At 41.5% G+C, this 21,582-nt stretch overlaps 1 protein-coding gene across 50 annotated transcripts in view; it reads right to left on the bottom strand.

Annotated features, from left to right (window-relative positions):
- KCNMA1 (potassium calcium-activated channel subfamily M alpha 1) overlaps window positions 1-21,582 on the bottom strand; it is a 760,956-nt gene that overhangs the window by 35,747 nt on the left and 703,627 nt on the right. For 32 of the 50 annotated variants that reach the window (XM_021072164.1, XM_021072146.1, XM_021072167.1 and 29 more), the window contains 2 exon segments: window positions 7,714-7,827; window positions 2,595-2,725 (listed from right to left, as the gene is read on the bottom strand). In XM_021072164.1, coding sequence (XP_020927823.1) covers window positions 2,595-2,725; window positions 7,714-7,827 — 245 coding nt within the window. 50 annotated transcript variants of the gene reach the window in all.

Genomic DNA, 21,582 nt, shown 5'->3' on the forward strand with positions numbered 1-21,582 from the left:
GCTGTGCAGCTCAAACATAGACATGCCTCCCACCCCACCCCACGGCCACCTCATGCCCTCTTGACTGTGTAGAGGTAAAGTTCTTTGGTGCTTAAAACCAGTTTTACTCCTTACAACCAAGACTGGCTTTATGATGTGTGGCCTGTGATGTTACCCACAGCCCACACTCATTTGGTTTAAGGCTCTGCTGTCACCATGTTGAAATTCTTAGTCACTTATGAAAAACCAGGCTTTTTTTTAATTTAAATTTTTTTTTATTATAGAAGATAGAATAATGGAAATCACCCAATCAGGACAACAGACAGAAAACCAAATGAAAAAAACGTGAAAGCAATGTAAGCGATCTATGGGGTAATGCAAAGCAGGCCACTCTATGCATAATAGGGATTCCAGAAGGAGAAGAAAAAGAAAAGGGGATTGAAAATATATTTGAAGAAATTATGGCTGAAAACTTTCCAGTTCTAAAGGAAACAGATACCAAGATACAGGAAGCACAGAGGGCCCCAAACAAGCTGAACCCAAACAGGCCCACATCAAGACATATTATAACAAAAATGGCAAAAGTTAAAGATAAAGAGAGGATTCAGGCTTTCGAATTATGTAGCTGATCCTGCCTGGAATATACCAAACATCTGCTGTGTAGAAACAATTTTGTAAATTTAGATTTTTGAAAATTGGGATAGAGTATTTTACAGTTCTGGAAAAAAAGAAAACAAAACACTACTACAAACAGGTTAATCACCTTTTAATGAGAACAGTCTTCTGTAATCTGTCTAGCTGGGATCAGAAGTAAAATGAAATTTCTGAGGAGATGAATTAGTGAAGTCTGTTTGAAAGTGGATTTGAGAGGGTGAGGACTATTACAGAAAATATGGTACCATAATGAGCATATCCTGTTGCTTCTCTTGAGCTCTCTGGCCTCTTTAAGGAGTCTGCCCAAAATGAGCCCAACATCACCAGCAGGTAGAAAGGTTAGGCTCGGTATCCTCAAGCCATCAGAAAGGTTATGAGCCCTGGGAAACCAAGATGACCTTCTTTAGGGACCATTTTCTCTCCTTGGCTTGGGAAGCAATTGGATGGCATGAAGCCCAGCTAACCTTAATTCAAATGAATGTTGTCTCATATTTATTTTTAAATCTATAATTCTGATTTTTAACTAAGATGTGCTTGTAGCTGGATCACATTCAGGAATATAGAATAACCTAAATTAGTCCTAAAAAGCTCTATGTTTTTTCTTTCCTCAAATAGCGTTCCTTCTGGGATTAGCTTTAATGAATAGATGAGAAGAATGCATAATTAGCATATCAGTTGTTTAACACATGCAGAATAGCGGTCTTAATCACTTGAAGAAAAATATGGGTATAAGAACTCTCTGAACTCTGTTTATGGTTTTCATGTGCTCAATAAAACCCTTTTTTTTTGGTGGATTCTCCAGAGGTCAGTTTTTATCCAGACTATGTCTGTATTTTTACAAATGGTGATGTTGAGAATTTCAAAATAACATAATATTTTCTACATAATAAATAAAGACACTCAGTGGGAATACTTCACAGTCCCCAATCTACTATCTGCTTTGCCTTTTGTGGCTCAGGATGGCTCCTTTAAGAGGGGACCTACTTTGTCATTGCTATTTAGTTTTGGTCTCACAAGTGAAAAAAGCAAATGCCTTGACTGATGTATATCAAGTTATAAAAGACACCGAAGGGACAACCTACCCTCCTCTCTCTGCCACCTCTCCATTCCTTCCCTGAGGTAGAGACCAACAAGGCCTTGCCTCACACCCACGCCTCCCCCAGAACTCCATTTCAGTGAAAGGCAGTGACCTAGGAGTCAGCCTTGATACTCTGTCATCTTCCGCCTTCTGCTCATATTCAAGCCCTATCGATTTTATTGGCCAGTACTACTCAATCCACCCACCCCCTCCAGCTCTGCCAGCTCCACCCCTGTCCACGTACTGAAAGCCTCTTACTCAGACTTCTTGCTGCCATCCTACCCCCTGACCATCCTCCACAAACCTGCCCAGCCCATCCTCAGAAAATGTAAACCTGATGACATGACGTGCTGACTAAAAACCTTTCAAAGCTTCCCCATCGCTCTTTGGAAAAGGACCAAAAACAAGAAATGGGTTTTGAGGATCCAACTCTGCCTTGTCCTCCCATTTCCCTCTCTCACTGAGGTCCAGCTATCCAGGCTTTCTTTGCCTTCTTTGAACCTGCCAGGTACCCTTCCCCCACGCCAGGACTTAGCCTTCACCTTTGCTGTCCTTCTTCGGTGGATACACTTCCTCACAAAATCTCCCCTAGTTATTGCTCAGATTTTGACACAAAATACATATTCTTCCTTTGGGGAAATCTTTCTCTGATCCTGAGACCAGGTCAAGTACTCACCTATATTCACTCATCGCCTTCCTTGCCTTCCTCACACTTTCAAGAATTTATTATTAGAGGTTTAGGTGTGTGCTAGTTTGACTGACATCAGCATCCCCTTCCACATGGCCAGCTTGGCATGGTTTGCTCTCCCCTGGGGCTCAAGCTCATGCCTCTCACCTGGTGGAGGTTGGAGGTGCTCTGTCCCTGTGTCTCCCACCTACTCACCGCGCTCATGAGTGAATCCAGGACGCTGACGGCAAACGCTGTCCCACATGCAAAGGGCTGCGTGAGGTACAGTTCTGTGTCCGGGTCATCGTCATCATCTTGGTCCAAAAACTGGACATTAGTATCATTCACTAGAAGAAGTATAAAACAAGAATTAGCTCCCAAAAACATATGTGAGCAGCAAAATCAGAGAGAGAGCAGGCTACTGGTTCAGAAACACGGAAGTCACTGAAAAGGAAAGAAAAGCATGGGAGAAGCTGCCAATGAATCTCGGGGTTGGGGTCAGGGTCAGGGGAACTCAATGGACTGCTCCGATGTGCTTGTTCAAGGTTGCTTGGCCTGGAGAGCACTGACATCAAGCAGCCGTGCTCCACGGCAGGCTGGCAAAGAGCTGGTGGACAGCGCCGGTCAAGTCTCTGGTCTAGTTTTAGGATCACGACGAAAAACACCCTGAAGCATTTTTTGGTAGCCAAGTCCTTTGAGAGATGGACATGTTTCAAGGATGAGGAGCCATGCTGGGATGGGACATTTAGCCACAAGGGAAAAAGAGCAATTTATGGAGAGGGAAAAGCATTAGACTGGGAGCATAGCAAAGGCAAGTAGCAAGGAATCCACCCTCAGGCACAATCCACAGCCTGCCAGAGAATGGGTCTGGGGAGTGCCTGGGGTTCAGCCCTGAATCCAGGCCCACACCCAGCCCCTTCAATACAAAGGCCACCCCAGAGGAAACGTTCCCAAGGGAGAGGTACCCTGGGCTGTCTTTGGCTGCTTGCTGACAAAGACTTGCTCTGCATTCTGAGATGCCTGGGGACGCCCACGTTCTCCCTCCCCTCTTCTAAACAGCTCAATCTTTTATGTGCTTCAGCTCAGCAGATGCTGCATTTGATGCTGTATTTCATTTCCATGTGAGGATTCCTCAAGGACTCTTCTGGCATGCACGTGCAGACTGATTGGTTGTGTCACTGAGATGTCTTTAACTTATTAAAAATTAAATGACAAATTAATTTCCATTCCCATCTTGGCTTCAGAAATTATCAGTTTTGCAGAGCAAGTAAGTGGTGGTGGGGGGAAGTGTGCGGTGGGGGAGGAGACGAGGGCTTGTGATTTCTGGAATAATTATTGTGCTTTTAGGTGAAGAATAGATGAGGTTTCCTTTTTTCTGATGCCTCTCTAAAGGGATTAGCAGCTTTCCTAGAGTTATTGTTTTAATTTTTTTTTTCTGAAAGGAACTTTTGGGACAACTTTTTTTTTGTTTGTTTATCATATAAAGCAGAAAAAATGATAATAGGATAAAAGGCTAGGCAGGGAATTATTTTTAAATGACACCATCTTGTTTTCCTAGAGAAAGATCCTAATGGGTGAAAATCTTGGCTCTTTCTTCCAAAGTTTATCACATCTGGGTCCCCATTGTCTTAGGAGCACTTGAGTTACAAGTTAGTGAAAATACAAGGTCTAGGATCTGACAGTTGGGCTTTGAATCCAGGCTGTGTCCCTAACTCCTTTGGGCAAAGCATTTTCTCATTCTACACCTTAGTTTCTCTCTGTGTAAAATGGAGGAGATTTTAGCAGCTCTCCTGGGACTGTCAGGAGGCTCTTGTGAGATTCTGCTTGGTGAGCTGGCCCAGCACCTTGATAAATGGTAGTTTCTCTCATGATCTCATGTCCGGTCCACCCACTACATTATGAAAGTGCCCGGCTCCCCTCCGCCCCTGTCGCAAGCCCATAGTTAAGGCCTTGCTCAGGGATCCTAGCAGGGTCAAGCGGTAGCTTTTCCTCTCTTTCCCCCATTTACCCAGATGCATGTCATGGGCCACAGTTGAGCCATCCTGCTTGCGAATGAGAAAACATGAACTTGAAGATGCAGAGGGATGTGCTTTTCATTACTTGCAAGAGCTGAGAAGGGTGTGGGTGTGAACACTCCCAAAGGAACAGTGTGGGTTACCTCTTCTCAAGACACTGGGGGCGGGTACTAGACATGAGAGATGACTGGAGATGTGCAGCAAGCTGGGGATGTGAGCCATTGGGAAAGAACCCCAAGGTACAAATCCGGGTTCAGTGAAAATCCCGGCAACATTCTGGGCCACCTAGTCTCAGAGGGAGAACAACCAGTATTACCCAAAGCCTATTTCCCAGAACTATATGGGTGCTAAGAGGAGATGAAAACAATCGCCCCAAACTGTTGGTGATCAAATACACCTGGGAAACAGGTTAAAACAGCTTCAAAGATGTTTGCTTCTTGCAGAACTTCTAGGAGACTTTAACCCGCTAACATCAGCCAAGACTCTCCAAGTGAATGAAGACAAGAACATACAACACAGCTTAAAAAACTTATTTGATGTTGGTGCCGTCTCTGCTTTTTCAAAGGCATTTTGGTGGCCCTGGGTAACGTGGAAGACATCTCAGAACATGTAGGTAGGTGGTAAATACTTGTGGAGATAAGGGGAGGGGAGGTGGATGGAGGGTGGTGGTCTGAGTGCCAGAGCTGGCTGGCAGAACCCAAAGGAAAATTGGGCTTAAGGCAGAAGGTGAGGGTGATATGAACACATGGAAGGTTCGCTGAACTCATAAAAGAGATCTGGAGAGGGGAAAAGTCTTCAGGAGACTCAACTATGTTAACTGAACATCTGAATTGTTGCCCCAGATTGGGGGCATCAAGCTTTTTCTTTTCTACTAATCACAAATCAAGATATCCTAGTTAGCTGGTAGCACATGGATTCCAAACAAAGAGAGAAAAAAAAATTAATGAAATAATCTACCCCCCACCCCCAAACACGCACACAGAGTACCCTGGTGGCTCAGCGTGGTAAGAATCCAGCATTGTCTTTGCTATGGCTCAGGTTGCTACTGTGGCGTGGGTTTAATTAATCCCTGGCCTGAGAACCGCCACATGCCTTGGATGTGGCCAAAAGGGGAAAAAAAAAATAGATAAAGAAATTCCTGGCAGTGATAAGCTTGAAGTGCTGCTGAAGTTTTCTGAGATAGAGATGTTTGGATGTATTTTCCAACCAGAGGTCTGGGCCACACCACTTCCTTGGGTTTCTTATAACCCCAAGGTTCTGAGGAGAGCAATTCAGAAGCCTAGGCTTTTAGCCAACTTTGCTAAACATGAAAAAGACACCTGTCCTCTTGTTGGAAAGAGAAAATAGTGTGAGACCCCATGTCCTGAGCAAATCTTTCCTGATAAATAGCTCCGTCTACAATAAGGCAGTGCTGAATGGTGGACAATTTATTCCTTAGTGTTCAGACACCTGGCAAGCACGATCCCTGTGTTAAAAGCCTGCTCTCTTATTTTGAAACATTTTGGGGGGCCATGGAATTGGCATGTTGGTTTCATTTATGAGTTATTTGAAGGCAGGTGCTCCCCACCTCTCTATCCACCCACCACCGGGCAGCACTGGCTGTCTCTATTTAGAAGATCAATCCCCAGCTCTGAGACTGGCTGCCAATGGGTGCTTTTCAGAGAGTTATGAATCAAGTCATAGGGAATCCTGGAAGAGCCTGACAAGAGCCACCATGCCCAGAGCCCTTCATCTTCTAGATGAGTCCACTCTGAATCTCCCAGAGAGGGCTCTGGACCAGCAGGGTGGGGGTCAGAGTGCAGGGGATGTGGGGGGTGGGGTGGCTGCTAACCTCACCCTTTGCCTCCTTGCTTAAAACCATGGTTTTAGTAAGAAAGGGTCCCCTAGGATCTGGCTGCTTTTTTATGGCTTCAGAACCAGAGCTTCGGAGAAAGGGCCTAGTAGGAAAAAAAGGCAAATAAAATCAGAATAAAGGAAAATAAACAGCTGGAGGGAAGGCATCGTCTTAGGTTTCTTATCTTAAAAATTTTATATTTCTCCTTTGACTTCCTCTGAGAGCTGTGACGACATGTCAGTCAAACTGACAGCGTGTTGGAAGAGGACTATAAGGGAGAAAGTGGGAGGGGGAGCAGGGGGAAACAAGGAGGAAAAAAAGACCCAAGCCAAAGGAAATGAATTAGAGCAAAGATGCTTTGGAAACAACTGCCAGGTCAGATGGGTGTGATCAAAGGTTTACTGATGCTGTGTGGGGAAAAAAATCATTAAGAAAGGCCAGAACAAGACAGTCAATTCCAACCAGAGCCACAAATAAAACACATTCAAAGCAGTGCCATGGGGTAGCCTTTCTGTTGCAGCCGGTGAAATAAAAAAATAAAAATAAAATAAAAACAAGCTGATGATAGTTGGAAGCACCAACCACAAAACAAAAGGAGATACTGATGTGAAAGAAAACAGTGCTTCTTACCCAGTTCAGTTATCATTAGAATGTGCGTCCCACTGTTTTTTTCCTGATTGACTGATACCAAAGGCAACTTGCCAGGTTTAGCTAATTGGATACAGCATTTAGGGGTTGGGGAAAGGGAGTGGAGGAAAGTACAGAAAAAGAAAAGAGTGAGGGAATAACCGAGGAAATATCCTAAAGTAAAGGGACTCGGGACCAGAGGTGGTTAGTGACTGTCTTCAGGTGAAGAGACCACGAAGCAGTTTGGCACATTCACCAATAGCAGCGGGGAGGGCCATGGCCAGGTTAAAAGCTGGATCCCACAGACCAATCATTATGGCCCTCAAAACCCCGTCCTTTGATGGCCCAGAGTGGCAGTCACTGAAGATAGCATTTGGTGGAAAAGTTCAATGAGGATAGATTAATTGTAGAATTATCACATATCAGCCCAATGTTTCCATGCAGTTCTCAATATGGGGTTGGCTTAGACTTAAGGTTTTGTACGTCAGGGAGGGGGAACTTCTTCAGATGATTTCAATGAGAATGAGTAGAAAAAAATCCTTGGACTATACCTTTCCTCCCTTCTTCCCTGTTCCCTAAGGCATGTCCCAACCTCAAATCCATCATCTCACGCTCCCTTGAAAACAGTGACCAGCATGAAAGAAACTGTCTATTCATCTCAGAGGAAAGATAAATCAGATAGTTTTCCTTTTGGTCATCTGTCTTATTTCTGCCCATCCCTCTCTCCGACCTCCCCCTAAACAAATCCCACTAGAGCCTACCACACTGATAGAGCTAAGAAACAGGCCAACCTCCTCATATCCTGCAGGGTTGGAAGAGAGGACCAAAATATCCACCCAAAGCTGACATTTGCACCTACCTAGTTCAGTAATGATGGGGATGTTGACTCCAGTCGTGATGGATGGCTGGCGTAACATCCCGTGCACCGGGCTGTTATCTGGAGAGGATCTGTCCATTCCTGGAGGTGTGAATCCTAGTGGGAAGGAAAAAGAGGAAGGAGAAAAATCATAAATGTATCAAATTTGGAAATAATGAGAGTACAGCGTACATACACAATAAAAAAATAGCATGTGCATTATTTACAAGTAAAAAATTAGCACTCCCAGGATAAACACTGATGAGTTGCTTTCAGAAGAACAAAGTAGGAGACCATTATGATAATTCTAACCCACGTCAATAGTTCGTTAAAAACCAGTCTCTACACCAATTATTGGTCTTGCTCCCAGATTTCTGTTCCCCTCTTTCTCTAGGCACACACAAAGATTGTATCTCTGTGCATCTTTAAAGTTAGACATGACACATGACATAGGAAATGCTCTGGCCCATGAAAAACAAGCAAAAGATGCATATCATCACTTCTGGTACAAGTATCTCTCTTCTGGTACTCATCATCTCTCTTCCCAGGCTGTGGCAACATAGGTTACCATGGAGATGAAGGCTGGGCAGCAGCCCTGGACAAGAGCCCAGATACACAAAGCATTCTGAGTGAAAAATCAATCTCTGTGGCTTTAAGCCACTGAGATTTGTTTTGTTGCTGTTTGTGTTGTTCTTGTTACCACAGCATAACCTAACCTATCCTGACTCTTATCTTAAACCGATTGATTACTTATTTTCTTGACAATGAGTGACTTCAACCTGGGTCTTTGACCCAGTTCCAGCCAAGGGAAAGTGGGAGGAAAACCGCCTGGGAGCTTTAGGAACTGTTTCCTTGCTCTTAAAAAGAATCACATAGAAAGAAATTCTCTTTTAGTCTACTGGACATGGCTTTGCGCCTGGAACTGCAGAAGCTCTCTTATAACAAGGATGGGCACCAGCCGAGGACGAGTCAGCTTGATGAATTGGCTGACGTGAATGATAAAAAAACTGAACAATAGGAAGAACTGTCCTTAGTTCCTGAATTAACCAGCCCTAGAACCAAAACCAGTTGATCTCAGGATTTCTTACTGCATGAGATTTTATGTATTTACAAATGAGATTTTAATATAAAATATGATAATGAGATTTTAAAGTATTATATACATAATAATGAGATTACATATAATGTATATGTATATATTTATGTATTTTGTATTAAATTTTTATGTGTATAGGCATATAGATATATATATACAAACATACAATATATAAACAACTACATATTTATATTTTTCCCTTTTTGTTCAAGCCAAATTGAGGGGGTTTTTTTGTTTTTGTGTGTGTGTTTTTTTTTTTTTTTTTTTTTACTTACAGTGCAGTTGAAATCACCCTGACTGCTGTATATGTCACCCACTTACAGTGGACTCTTGAACTTCCCAGTGTACCCGACAGAGACTTCATAAGGTAAATGCGAACACAGTAAACTGGAGAGTAGCCTACATGGTTTCTGATTTTTGCAGTGTGGATTTCTTTAGGTCTCAGACCCAAAACTCAAGTACATACTAGAATGAGCTTGGCCCAACCCCATATCTTCAAGTTTATGGAGGGTGAGAAGTGATCCCAGCTAGGCCAAATGGCTGCCTCTTTAAGGACGTACATAAGACATACAAACATGAAACATCTATGTTCCTCATTCATTCATTTGGTGAAATTTAATTTTAGCAAGTGAAGCACATGGCACGTGGCACCACCAGCTCCACACTGGCTGCCATGCCCAGGTAGCTCCCCCACTTAGAGAGAAGGCAGACAGAAGTTCACATTCACTTTGTTTTCTCTTCTTTGCTCATGGTGGATGGCTACCTGAGCTTATCAATGGAATAGGGAATTACAGATACAGAGTCACTTGCTAAGTTTCCAAGAATGAAATTCCAAAGATTCTATGACCAGATTCCTGATTCACTCTAATAATGTAACAAGACTGGGTTGATTCCTGCGTTGAAGTCTGTAGGAATCTCTACCAGGAGTGAAATGCCAGATGATAATAATTGCATGTTGTTTCGGAGGTGCATCATGCTTGAAATGCCAGAAAAAAAATGTAAAAGAGTTTTCCCATGTTTTTTCTCTCCTGTGTATAAATATCATACAACTGAGTGTCATACTTTTTGAAAGAAAAAAAATTATTTACCATTCATTCCCTGATTGCACTTAATTTTATTCTTTATATTGACATATAAAGAATAGTGCACACAGGATAAGTAATTTTGAATGACAGTATGGTGTCCATCTTCCTAAACTTTGGAATGAGTGTTTTTCAGTGAACCACATAACCAAGAACATGCATTTGAAATGCTAGCTCTTTTCTTCCCCTAGAATAGTGAAGGGGAAAACTAAACTGTTTTCATCAGAAGTTTCATTCAAAAGCATGAAAAACTGCAAGTGACAGCTGTGCAGATTCGGTGGATGTGACGTTTTTGAATTTCTTCAACTTGACAAGTAAACACCTTAAATCGGTAATGCTATATGCATAATACATGGCCTGTATTTTGACATCCATCATCAAATGCTGACTTGAGAAAATATGGGTTTGTACGTCAAGGAATAGCACCCATAAAACAGGGAGAAATGCAGGTCACACAGTATTAGGAAAACTGTATTTCATTATAGAACCTGCAACAAACTAAAACATCCTTTTATTTTATCTTATTTAAAGATTCCATTTTCAGCTGTGAAAAGACTCAATTCCTTTGCATGAAACCTTCATTTAGAAATGACATGCTTGCCTCATAGACCTCTTTCATTTTGCTTTCATATTCCATTTTCCCCTTCAGTCACCAAGCCTGGTTCCATTAGCATCTGCAATTGATAAACTACGGAGGATGTCCGAAGACATCTCTCCATTAAAGGTCCTTCTCTCTCCTATAGGTGACCCCAAGAACCTTTTGTTGGAAAGAAAACTTCAGTAAGGATAATGTCACTCTTTATTTTGCTACTTTTACAGCCATACATTTTTAGAAACAAAAGTCATAGACAGTAGATTTAATATTTTTTGTCCTTCCTGTAGAGTTGTGCTAAGAGGAGCAAAATTGATTAGCATTGTTTCTTTCTTAAAGATCCTAATATGGGAAAAATCTTGGTTTGAAATGACCAGGTTGACCCAGATTTCCCAAGTGACCTTGGAAAGAACAGAAATTCAGGCACCATCCTTGCAAAGAGACCAAGTAGTCTGGCCATTGGTGCCATTACCCCATTCATTATGGCGGTGGTTGATAAAGGGGCAAGACTAAATTGTGTCCAGGTCTCTAACTGGCTTCCTCCCTCCTCATCCCATGATTGTTTGCTGTAGCAGATACATGTTTGGTTAAACTTTAAGTCCCTCTACAGAAAGCAGTGTTCCAGTTCTGCATGTGAAAGCACCAGCACAGGGAATGAACTCTCTAGATTCTCATCTACAACTAGAGGATAGTGAAACTGGGAAACATGCCTTCTGTTAAACTAACACTCGGGAAGTTAATTTTAGAAACAACCACTTATTTTGCCAGAAGGGATGATGAAGAATGTTGTCATTAAAGAGATGGAAGGAGAAGTTCTCCATCAGGAGAAGATGCAAGTTTAATTAACAACAGCCCAAGCTCTTACCAAGATGGCCTCCTGTTTCTTTCTTTCTTTCTTTTTTTTTTTTTTTTTCTTTTTCTGGCTGTACCTGTGGCATATGGAAGTTCCCAGGCCAGGGGTCAAATCAGAGCTGTAACTGAAGGCCTGTACCACAGCTGTAGCAACTTGGGCTCTGAGCCACATCTGCAACCTATGCTGTAGCTTACAGCAATGCTGGATCCTTAACCCACTGAGCCAGGCCAGGGATTGAACCAACATCCTCATAGAGACATCATCGGGTCCTTAACCCACTGAACCACAATGGGAACTCCTCTCCTGGTTCTTTAGATGTGTTCTTAATTCCTCTCTGTTGAGCGTGGATATGGGAGGTGATTTGGGGGCTAAAGGGAACTTTAAAGACCACTGCATCTTCTTAAATTGAAACCTACTCCCCATTCCAATCTTCAGGGGCAGATATGATGGGCTTATGTTACCTGTTTTGTTCCTTTGGCATCAGACATAAACAAGCTCAACATTGACCCCTGCCAAGCATGCTTACTCCAAATGCGGCAGGAGAACTTTAGGCCCAAGACTCAGTTTTTTATTTCTGTAAACATCCCAGATTGTCTATAAAATGCTTGGCCCCCAGAGAAGAAATGGAGTGGAATAGTTAAGGCCATGGCTTTGGCGTCAGATGCCTTAAGTTCAAGTTCTTGGTCATCTAATCATTAGCCACATAACCATGAGTATAGTACAGACTCTCCAAACCTCCATTTCTCTGTCTATAAAGTGTAGGTTCCTCCTCTACAGTGCAGTCATGAGAATAAAACGAAACAGTATATTCAAAACATTGACTACAATGCCTTGTGTGAAGCAAATACTTAAAAAATGTCAACTACCAATGGTAACATTTTACTAAGTACACAATAAATATTTGGGGCCACGAATAGCATTCGTTGTCCCCTCCTTCCCTATGGATAAAAAACTGAGGTAGCTTTTGGTAGTTTTTTGAGAATAATTTTTTGGAGAATTTTTACATAGAGAAAATTCTAGAAAATTAATGGGAAGGCATTAGAAGTGCAGATATATTTTGGTAGAAATAATCAGATCAACCCAGTGATAAAAATACAGCCCAAAATATTTAAAGAAGGAGTATTTTGGATATGGGATGACTAAGATTTTCTTCAGGTGTGTGGAAAAACTGGCATCCAGTTTTCATGAAAGAAAGGTTCTTAATCCCTTATAGCCAACTACAGACTCTTTGGAATCTTTTGTTTTTTAGACCTAATTTCCTATTTCCTTTAATTATTTGAGGACATAAACTTTCCTCTTTTGTTTCTTAAGCTTTTCAAATAGGGAATTCTTGTTGTGCTTCGGGGGCAACAAACCTGACTAGTATCCATGAGGACGCACGCTTGCTCTCTGGATCTGCTCAGTGGGCCAAGGATCTGGTGTCGCCGTGAGCTGTGGTATAGGTTACAGACACGGCTTAGATCTGGTATTGCTGTGGCTGTGGTGTAGGCCAGCAGCTGTAGCTCTGATTCAACCCTTAGCTTGGAAACTCCCATATGTCATGGGTACGGCCCTAAAAACAAACAAACAAAAAACAGCATTTTTCAAATAGTTTTCACTACTCTCTACATTATTTTCCCAACATTTGTGTTCTTAACAATATTCATCACAGGTTCAGCTGAAAAAAAACATGTTGTATCTAATGTTCTTTTCATGATATTAGTTATTCACTGGTGAGCAGCACATGGCCTGTGTCAGGGAAGTTATTGGAAGGTTAAGTGACCTATAGTTAAATTTGACAAGGGCATTTCAGTTCAGATGACTTCAAATGAAAGACTTTAACACAAACCCTTGGCCTATTTCTAAGAAATCAAAGGAGAGGAGGCTTCAGAATAACAAGATGATCAAGGATTCATTTTTTATATTATTAGTAACTGTTTTGTGTACCTGCTGCATACATGCATATAGACACAGCATCCAGGGAGGACCCATGGTTACAAGAGAAGCTGTGACTCAGATAAGATCTACCAAAGCGAATGGCAAGATAATGGTTCCAGGGTAATGTAGTCACGAGCACATTCAAAAATGAGAAAGACTTGGTGTGTTCTTTGTGGAACTCAAAGCAAAGGCAAGAATGGTCCAGATCTAGACAGATTAAGATAATTGAGAATGAAGAAGAAAGGCTTAAATAGAACCTTAAGCAAAAAATAGTAAAATCCAACATTTACTGAGTACTCAGTATGTACCAAAATCTGTTCATGTTATAACTAGTTCTTGCACCATCCTATGTAGATATTGCTGTACTTCAGATGAGGAAATTGAAGCACAGTGAAATTAAGCCACTTGTCCCAGGGCATACAACTAGGCATGAGCAGATCTCACATCTGAACCCAGGTAAATTAGTCTCCTCAAAGTTACCATGCCATATTCTTTCTTATTATGTGCAAAGCTGCACTCAGGGTTTTTTCACGGGCCGCCTCATTTGTTCCTCATCATAACACTGCAAGTGCAGGAATTGCTAATATTACCATTTGGAGATGGGGAAAATAAGATTCAGAGCAGTCAAATAACTTCTTCCAGCATCCCCAGTTGATAAGTGGCAGATCTGGGGGCCATAGCCAGACAGTCTGACTTCAGAGCCCAAGGATTACTGTGCTCCACGCTGCCTTCTCTCTCTGTGTGATGGCCTCTCTCTCCTGTGCTGAGCTTGGCAGGCAAGTCTGAGGCCTGAGCCAGTCTTATTCTTTTATTGTTTTCACTTTTAAACAATAGCAGATAACAGCTGGGACCCATTGTAGTTATGCTCAACTTGCTTTGGTATGGTAGCATGCACAACTCAGTACATATAATAAATGCTTTATTACAGTTCTTTTCCATGGGGGAAAACACAAAGTACTTTCTAAATCTTCCCTAGTTAAATCCCCAAGCCTTTTCAGGGAGAGAGGGAGATGGAAATTCTTATAAATCACCTCCCCTAAAATAGATGGAGAAATGAAGGTAAGTGCCTCCCCCCCCTCCACAGACTTAACATAAAGGAATTGGTTCAAATGGTGGGGCAAATTATCTTTTATTGTGTGCATATAAATGATGGTTAGAAATCCATATGTTACGTTAAACTAGGGAAATAAATTAGGCAGAGTCATCTAGGTTTGCTGAGACAGGTATTCAATATGAAGTTGTAAAAGGGAAAGATCACCGTTAAAAATGATCTATAAAGACATGTTAAAATCAAGAGAAACATCTCATATTACATCATCCAAGAGATGAATTAAATTTCCTGTTAACGCCAGGAAAAAAAAATCCCAAAGCCAAATGTCAGATGAAGTGAAGATCAATAAAAATATTTTGATAAGTAAATGCAACAATGCTATTTAACACATGATTGGCAACTGCTGAAACATAAATTATCCAAATTTCCCATTGCTGCTTATGGGAAAATTATGCAGATTAGAACTTGATTAGGCTTATATCATGAGACTCAATTTGGACTTTTAATCTATTAAGCTCCAATAAATGAGGCATCTGAATAGCTCCCCTGAGCAAGTACAGTAATAGCCACAGCAGTCATTTTTGCAGTATGTATTCCAACAAATTCTTCAGCAGCTGAAGTAAAGAAAATTCCATGTATAGAAGCATGATTGCTTTCTAACTTATGGGGGTGGGGGTATGGGGTGGGGGGATAGGATCCATGTGCACAGATTGATTTGGGAAATAGATTCTTAGAAAAGTGTTCAAGAGAAATCTGGCCAAGGGAACAGCTCAGTTGAACCTTGTAATATTTTTTCATAGTAGTTTTCAGTGGCTTTCCACAAAGTTGGAAACCTGAATCATGAGAACCAGAAACTGACCATTGTGGACTCCACAGAAAATGATTATTTATCAAGGGAGCAGTTTCTCCTGACACTGCCTACAGGCTACTGACCACTTTTGACTTAGAAGCTGGAGGTGGTGCCAGCTCCCCACAGGCAACTGGAGGTCAATGCCAGGGAAGGGGAGCAGGGAACGCCTTTGCCAATTTCAACTGTGTTATCTGCTTTACTCCAAATAACTCATGAGCTTGGAGCTGATAATTGTTCCTTACTCAGAGCCTAAAAACAGAGTGTGGAAATTGTATCAATACGCAGCTCTGAAAAACCTAAACTATACCATTTGGGTCTCTTTTTGCCCCTTCACCAATCACTCTGTTAGAGATGTAAGAACTTTGGAAATCCTCTAAGCATCACTTCCATTTTATAGATAAAGAAACAGAGGCTCAAAGCAGAGAAGTTACTGTGTCTAAGGTCATGGAACCAGTTGGTGGCAGAGCCAGGATAGCTGATTTGGTTATTACCTGCTCCTCTTTAACCCTTTATCCACAGGAGAAGTCCATTTATCAGTGTTGGGAGGAGGGGCAACCCTGTCCCCAACCTGCCCACAGGAGTGGCAACATGAAACCAAGTAGTCTCCATAGGGACAGCAAAATAGACTCTCATCATCCTGGACACATGGCTGGTTAAAAGATAGACCTGTCCTCCAAGCTTGGGCCAGCCTGGGTTCTCCCCAAGACCTGATGGAAGAGATATTAAAGATGCTTGCAAAGCTGGAAGTACGTAAGTATTTGGCTGCTGGTGACCATTTAGCTCACCCAGGGGCAAATGAAAACAGGGCAAATAAATCAAGAGGTGAAGAGAATGAGACAGAGCTCTGACATGGTTCAGGCTCCTAGGTTCAAATGTGCCTAAAGTCAGAGGCACCCTGGTTATATGACTTCCTTTTTATTTAAGTCTTTTGGGATTGGGTTTCTATCACTTGGAACCAAAATGACCAAAGAGTACAATCACAAAGAAAAATCTGTTCTTTTCTTGGTAAAATAGCTCATGAATGTCTGAGCATCTATTGAAGCAAGTGATTTGTATCTTCATTCAAGGTTTCTCGTTCACTTCCGGTGACCAGGGTCATTGACTTGGCTTAATACCTGTTTCCATTTCTTTATTTACAATAAGTAACATTGATATTTTTAACAGTACTCTTTTCTAGACACTATATTTAATGAAAGCCTTGGGAAGCTACATAAAGTACTTCATCTTTTTTAGAGTTTCTGTTTGGGGTCTGAATTAAACCAAAGCAAACTCAACCAACCAACCAACCAACCAACAAATTAACCAACCAAAGTTCTCTATAGCTATTTGCCCATTAATTTTCATTAGATATAGTCAGCACTTAGACAAGTCTCACATACATGAAACAGATATATTTGCAAGAGTTCACTCAGTCTCCTTCCTTAAAGTGCTCACTGTTCCTAATTCCTGTCTCTCAGATGGGTTGGTGGAAAAAAAGGTAGGAAGGGAGGGAAGGAGAAAGAAAGAAGAAAGGAAGGGAGGAAGGGAAGGAAACTAGTTATAATTGAAACTCAACTAAGACCACAGCTTTGGAAAGAAACCTAATATTACCTGGTCTAATGTCTTCATTTGCATAAAAGCTCACGGTGTCATGATGAATTTTCCACAAGTTCTCAATTACTTTTTTACCCCCTCCAAATTCATCTTACAACTTAAAAATAAGACGTCGTTTGGGGACACAAATCAAATGACTTAAAATTTGACAAAACTTCTGGCCTAAGTAATTTCACTTCTAAAAATATGCACACAGCCACAATTTCTCTATGTTAAAGATTTGGTTTCAACCCTCTTCATTTGTAGTTATTAATTTTAACAGCATTAAAATGAAAACAATGTGAATGTTCAGTTTCAGGAAACTGATTATGTTAAGTATGCATCCATTAAAAATAATGCAGAAAAATATATAATGGCATGGAAAAATGGTCATGATAAAATATTTGTGGGAAAAACAGGTCAATATACTATTTTGTATGATCCATTTTTGAGGGGGAAAATACATCTACAGAAACAAGACTAACTTTTGTATGTTCCAGCGCTAAAATTACAAGGAATGCATATTTGTCCTCTTTTTGTTTATACGCAATTGCAAAATTTTTGAAAATAAATATATTTGTGCAATGAGAAAAAATTACAAAATTATAAATTAATAAGATAAAAAAGCCTGAAACCTCAATACTTCATGTCATTCTCATGGGCTGAGAACAGCTGGTTGACATGGTGGATAGACTCGCTCTGCTAGGCTGCAGTCACCCTAAAGGTCATTTTGACCTAGTTGATTTAAAAGTTGGAACCAATGGAGTTCCCACTGTGGCTCAGCAGGTTAAGAACTTGATGTTGTTTCTGTGAGAATGTGTGTTCAATCCCTGGCTTCACTCAGTGGGTTAAAGATCTGGCATTGCTGCAAGCTGTGGTGCAGGTCACAGATCCAGTGTTGCCATGGCTATGGCATAGGCCCCAGCTGCAGCTCCAACTTGACCTCTGGCTCAGAAACTTCCATATGCTGCCGGTGAAGTTATAGAAAGAAAAAATAATTTTGGGAAACAAGGTTCCAGCATAGACGTGACCAAAGGTTACAGATTAAGGAGCTTTAGAAGAACAGGGTCAAAATAGAGATTTTAGTGTTCCCAACTTCCTACCATTTGCTAAGAGCCACTTGATCTTAGAGCAAAGGATGTTGAGAGCTTACATGGGTCCAAAGAGGCCATGGAAACCTAAAATGCCCTGTGCCACAGCTGAGGGGAGGAGCAGACAGAGCTGGTTTCCAACACAGAAAAGTGACTCATGCTGATTCTCATCCCTGCTCCCATCAAGTCTTACCCACTTCAGAAATGCTGTGCCCTCACTTCTCCCCCAACTCAGTTCCTGCCTCTCCTTCACCTCCTCCTGGAAGCCTGCCTCGACTAACTTTTCTCCTCCCCTGTATCTTACTTTATGAAGATATTTGCTGCTGTACTTTTTCCTTTCCCTTTATTCACTATTTTAAACTGTAAGAATTACTACTGATTAGATACCAATTGCTACATACTAAAATCTAAATGTTTTCTAAGCATCTTTAACGTTCTCTTAACTCCATACCTGTTGGATTCTTCATTTCAACAGGGCAAGACCTATGTCAATCTTTCCTTTATTATTATTATTACTTTCCATTATTATTATTACTTTCCTTTATTAATTATTATTATTAATTCCTGTTCTAGACCCTCCCTCTCTGCTGCTACTACAGGAAGACAAAGGCTATTTGGCCACTAATATAGAATTACCTCTTCCATGCTGGATCCCATTTCTAGTAAACCAGAGGCACACTATGCCAGGGAAAAGGTAGACGTACACGTTGCAAGACAGCGATACGAAGTGGATGCTAATAAAACACACAGAAACCCTCATGCTGCCAAGACTATATACCATTTTGTTTCCATTACATCCATTTTTTCCCCCTTTTGTGAGCATTAATCAAAGAAATGCAAAGAGCTCATTAAAGTGATAGATTGACTGAAAATGTAACCACCTTTACATTATAAACAGTTTCTTTATGTTCACAGTGCCATGGGCTTTGCTTCTCAGCATTTGTCATGTAGTTCAAATGTCCTTTTACATTTAAAACACCAAATGCCAAATGGGCCCCAGTTGTTTGGTTTAGTATAAACTGATGGCCAGCGTAGCAAAAACCAGAGCTAGGAAATCACCAGCAAACTAAAACACCCATATCTTAAGCACACAGAAAATTAAGTAGCTGTAAAAGATGGATTTGCCAAGTGGTCCAAGGCATTGCCATGCAGTTCAGGAAGAACACAGAGTCCCATCACTGACAACTCTCAGCCAGCTGTCTCTGACAGGTTCTAGAGACAGGACGCCTGGCCGACCGGAGATAGCGGCTGAGGTTCCAAACATTTGATAGTCCTTTAAAAATGAAAAGCACTGTAAATGTTTTCTTTGAAGTTTTAAAGACTTTCCTGCATATGCATTGATGCTGGCAGATGAATACATAACTAGGATCTTGGATCATGTGAGTCAGGCATCTCCCCGCCCCCACCACACACACTCACAGATCTTCACTAAGGAAGAGGCTGATTGGTGCTCTTTGATTTCCAACATCCTTTGCCCACAAATGAGCCATAAAGTTGTGGTTAGGAACTGTAGTTAAGAATTCTGCAGCAGGAGTTCCCGTCGTGGCTCAGTGGTTAACGAATCTAAGAACCATGAGGTTGCGGGTTCGATCCCTGGCCTTGCTCAGTGGGTTAAGGATCCGGCGTTGCTGTGAGCTGTGGTGTAGGTCACAGACGTGGCTTGGATCCCGAGTTGCTGTGGCTCTGGTGTAGGCCAGAGGCTAGAGCTCCAATTCGACCCCTAGCTTGGGAATCTCCATATGCTGCAGAAGTGGCCCTAGAAATGGCAAAAAGACCAAAAAGACCAAAAAAAAAAAAAAAAAAAAAAAAAAAAGAATTCTGCAGCAGCTAGACTGCCTGAGTGTGAGTGCTGTCTCTTTCAGTTTCTAGTTCTGCGATCTGAGGCAATTTACTTAAATTCTGTGTCTCAGTCTCCTCATCTATAAAATGGAAGATAAATATATAATGAAGATTAAATGAGTTAAATACTACAGATAAACTGCTTATAACAGTTCCTGGCACAGAGTAAGCACTTTATAAGATGATGATGATGTCAATGACAGATGGGTAGTGCGGACAGAAAAACAGAGAATCAAAAGACATGAGTTTTAGCTCCAGCTCACCCCCTAACTGCCTGTGAGAATTTAGATAGATTCAATGTCTTATCCAAACTCAGTTTTCCCATCTATAAAACTGAGGCAAACAAGGCAATGCTCCAATCACTCCCGGCTCTAGAAAGCCTACCATCCTAATTCTGGGGCACTATATAGAATATCGAAACCATGATAAGGCTGGGTTTGCTCACTCCAAGTTCAGAAATGCCCAGAGTCATTCTTGGGGTCATCCTTTTAAGAAGTGAATGACAGGAGCCCTCCTTTCCAGTATTCCAGGACATAGTTGGCATCAAAAAACACACCGATATAGGCATACAAGAGACACTTATGAAATGCACAGCACCATGACAATCATGCAGAATGCACCTCACAACTCCAGGCTTGAGATAATACCCTGTGTCTCAGAAGTAGCCCATAAACCATAATCCTCCCTCCAGGAGCCCTGCATCCAGTCTACTCACTACCAGACAATCGGTTTCATCTCCTGCCCTGTGATCACAATCATGGCAACTGCACTGGTCCTCAGTTTTTTCATCTGTAAGCTGAGAATGTCTCTACAGTTCTTTTCAGCTCTGAAGTCTTAGTCTCTTTCACAACCATGAATTTTAAAAATAAGCTTGGACAGAATAAACAAGCAAGGAGAATTAAGAGGACATCATTTCAAGGCCCTCACATGCTCTAGTGCAGATCCTGCCCTTCAGTTCAATTTTATACCTTTGCTTGGAGAATGAAATTTCAGTGCCAAACCGATGAGAAGGATGTACTTTCTCCAAAGTTGCTGTAATGGCCGAAAAGGCCATAAATAACCATTTATTAAACAAACAGTATGGGCTGAAAGAAGAGAAACTGCCACAATTAGGCCCCTGGGGCCTGCAGGCACGGTACGTAACAGTGGGACTCACTCATAATCCTGGCAATACGTTATCCGTTGTTCCATTTTCTTGAAGTTATCTTCATAATCAAGATGCTATCCCAGCCATTGTGGGCTTTAGAACTATTTTTAATTTTAATTTAAAGAGCAATTAAAGAAAGACAATGGATATGCGGGATAATAAAGTAAGTGATTAGCAGCGTGCAAATGACAGAGGCTTAATGATAATATGGTTCTAGTCTCCAAAGGGCTTGTCGAGAGAAAGCCCTTTCTACATGTGGTTGTTCAGCTAATGTGTCTCAACCCACAATTACAACATTGCTGACACCATTAACCAGTGAAACAACATCACTTCGTGAAATCCTTGTTGTCTCATTAAAATGGAAAGGGTCAGGTAATTTACCAGCATCGTATGTCTAGTTTTGTTGTTGGTAATTAGCAAACATTATCCAGCATGGACTCCCGCTGGGAGCTGGAGAAACTTTGTGAAATATTAAAGAGGAAAGTCTTTCTATTTCACTGCAAAATTGAAAAGAGGTGCAGTAATATTCTCCCTGTCACTTCTTTGCACTTAGGGAAAGGAAGGAGCGAGCAGAAACTCCTGAACCTAGGGAGAAATGTTCGGAATACCTTGGGAAGGCACTCTCCGAATCAACAGTACCCCGAGTCGGGCTGTACACAGGCAAACCCGATCTGTGTTCCTGCTTCTAAAAGGGGGTGGGGAGGAAGGGACAATTACAAAGTCCATCTTTATTGTTCTTAGGTTCTCTGAATTAATCTCCTCGAAATAGAGGAAAGGGGCTA

The sequence above is a fragment of the Sus scrofa genome, chromosome 14, assembly GCF_000003025.6.
Source record: "Sus scrofa isolate TJ Tabasco breed Duroc chromosome 14, Sscrofa11.1, whole genome shotgun sequence".
Classification (NCBI taxonomy): Eukaryota; Metazoa; Chordata; class Mammalia; order Artiodactyla; family Suidae; genus Sus; species Sus scrofa.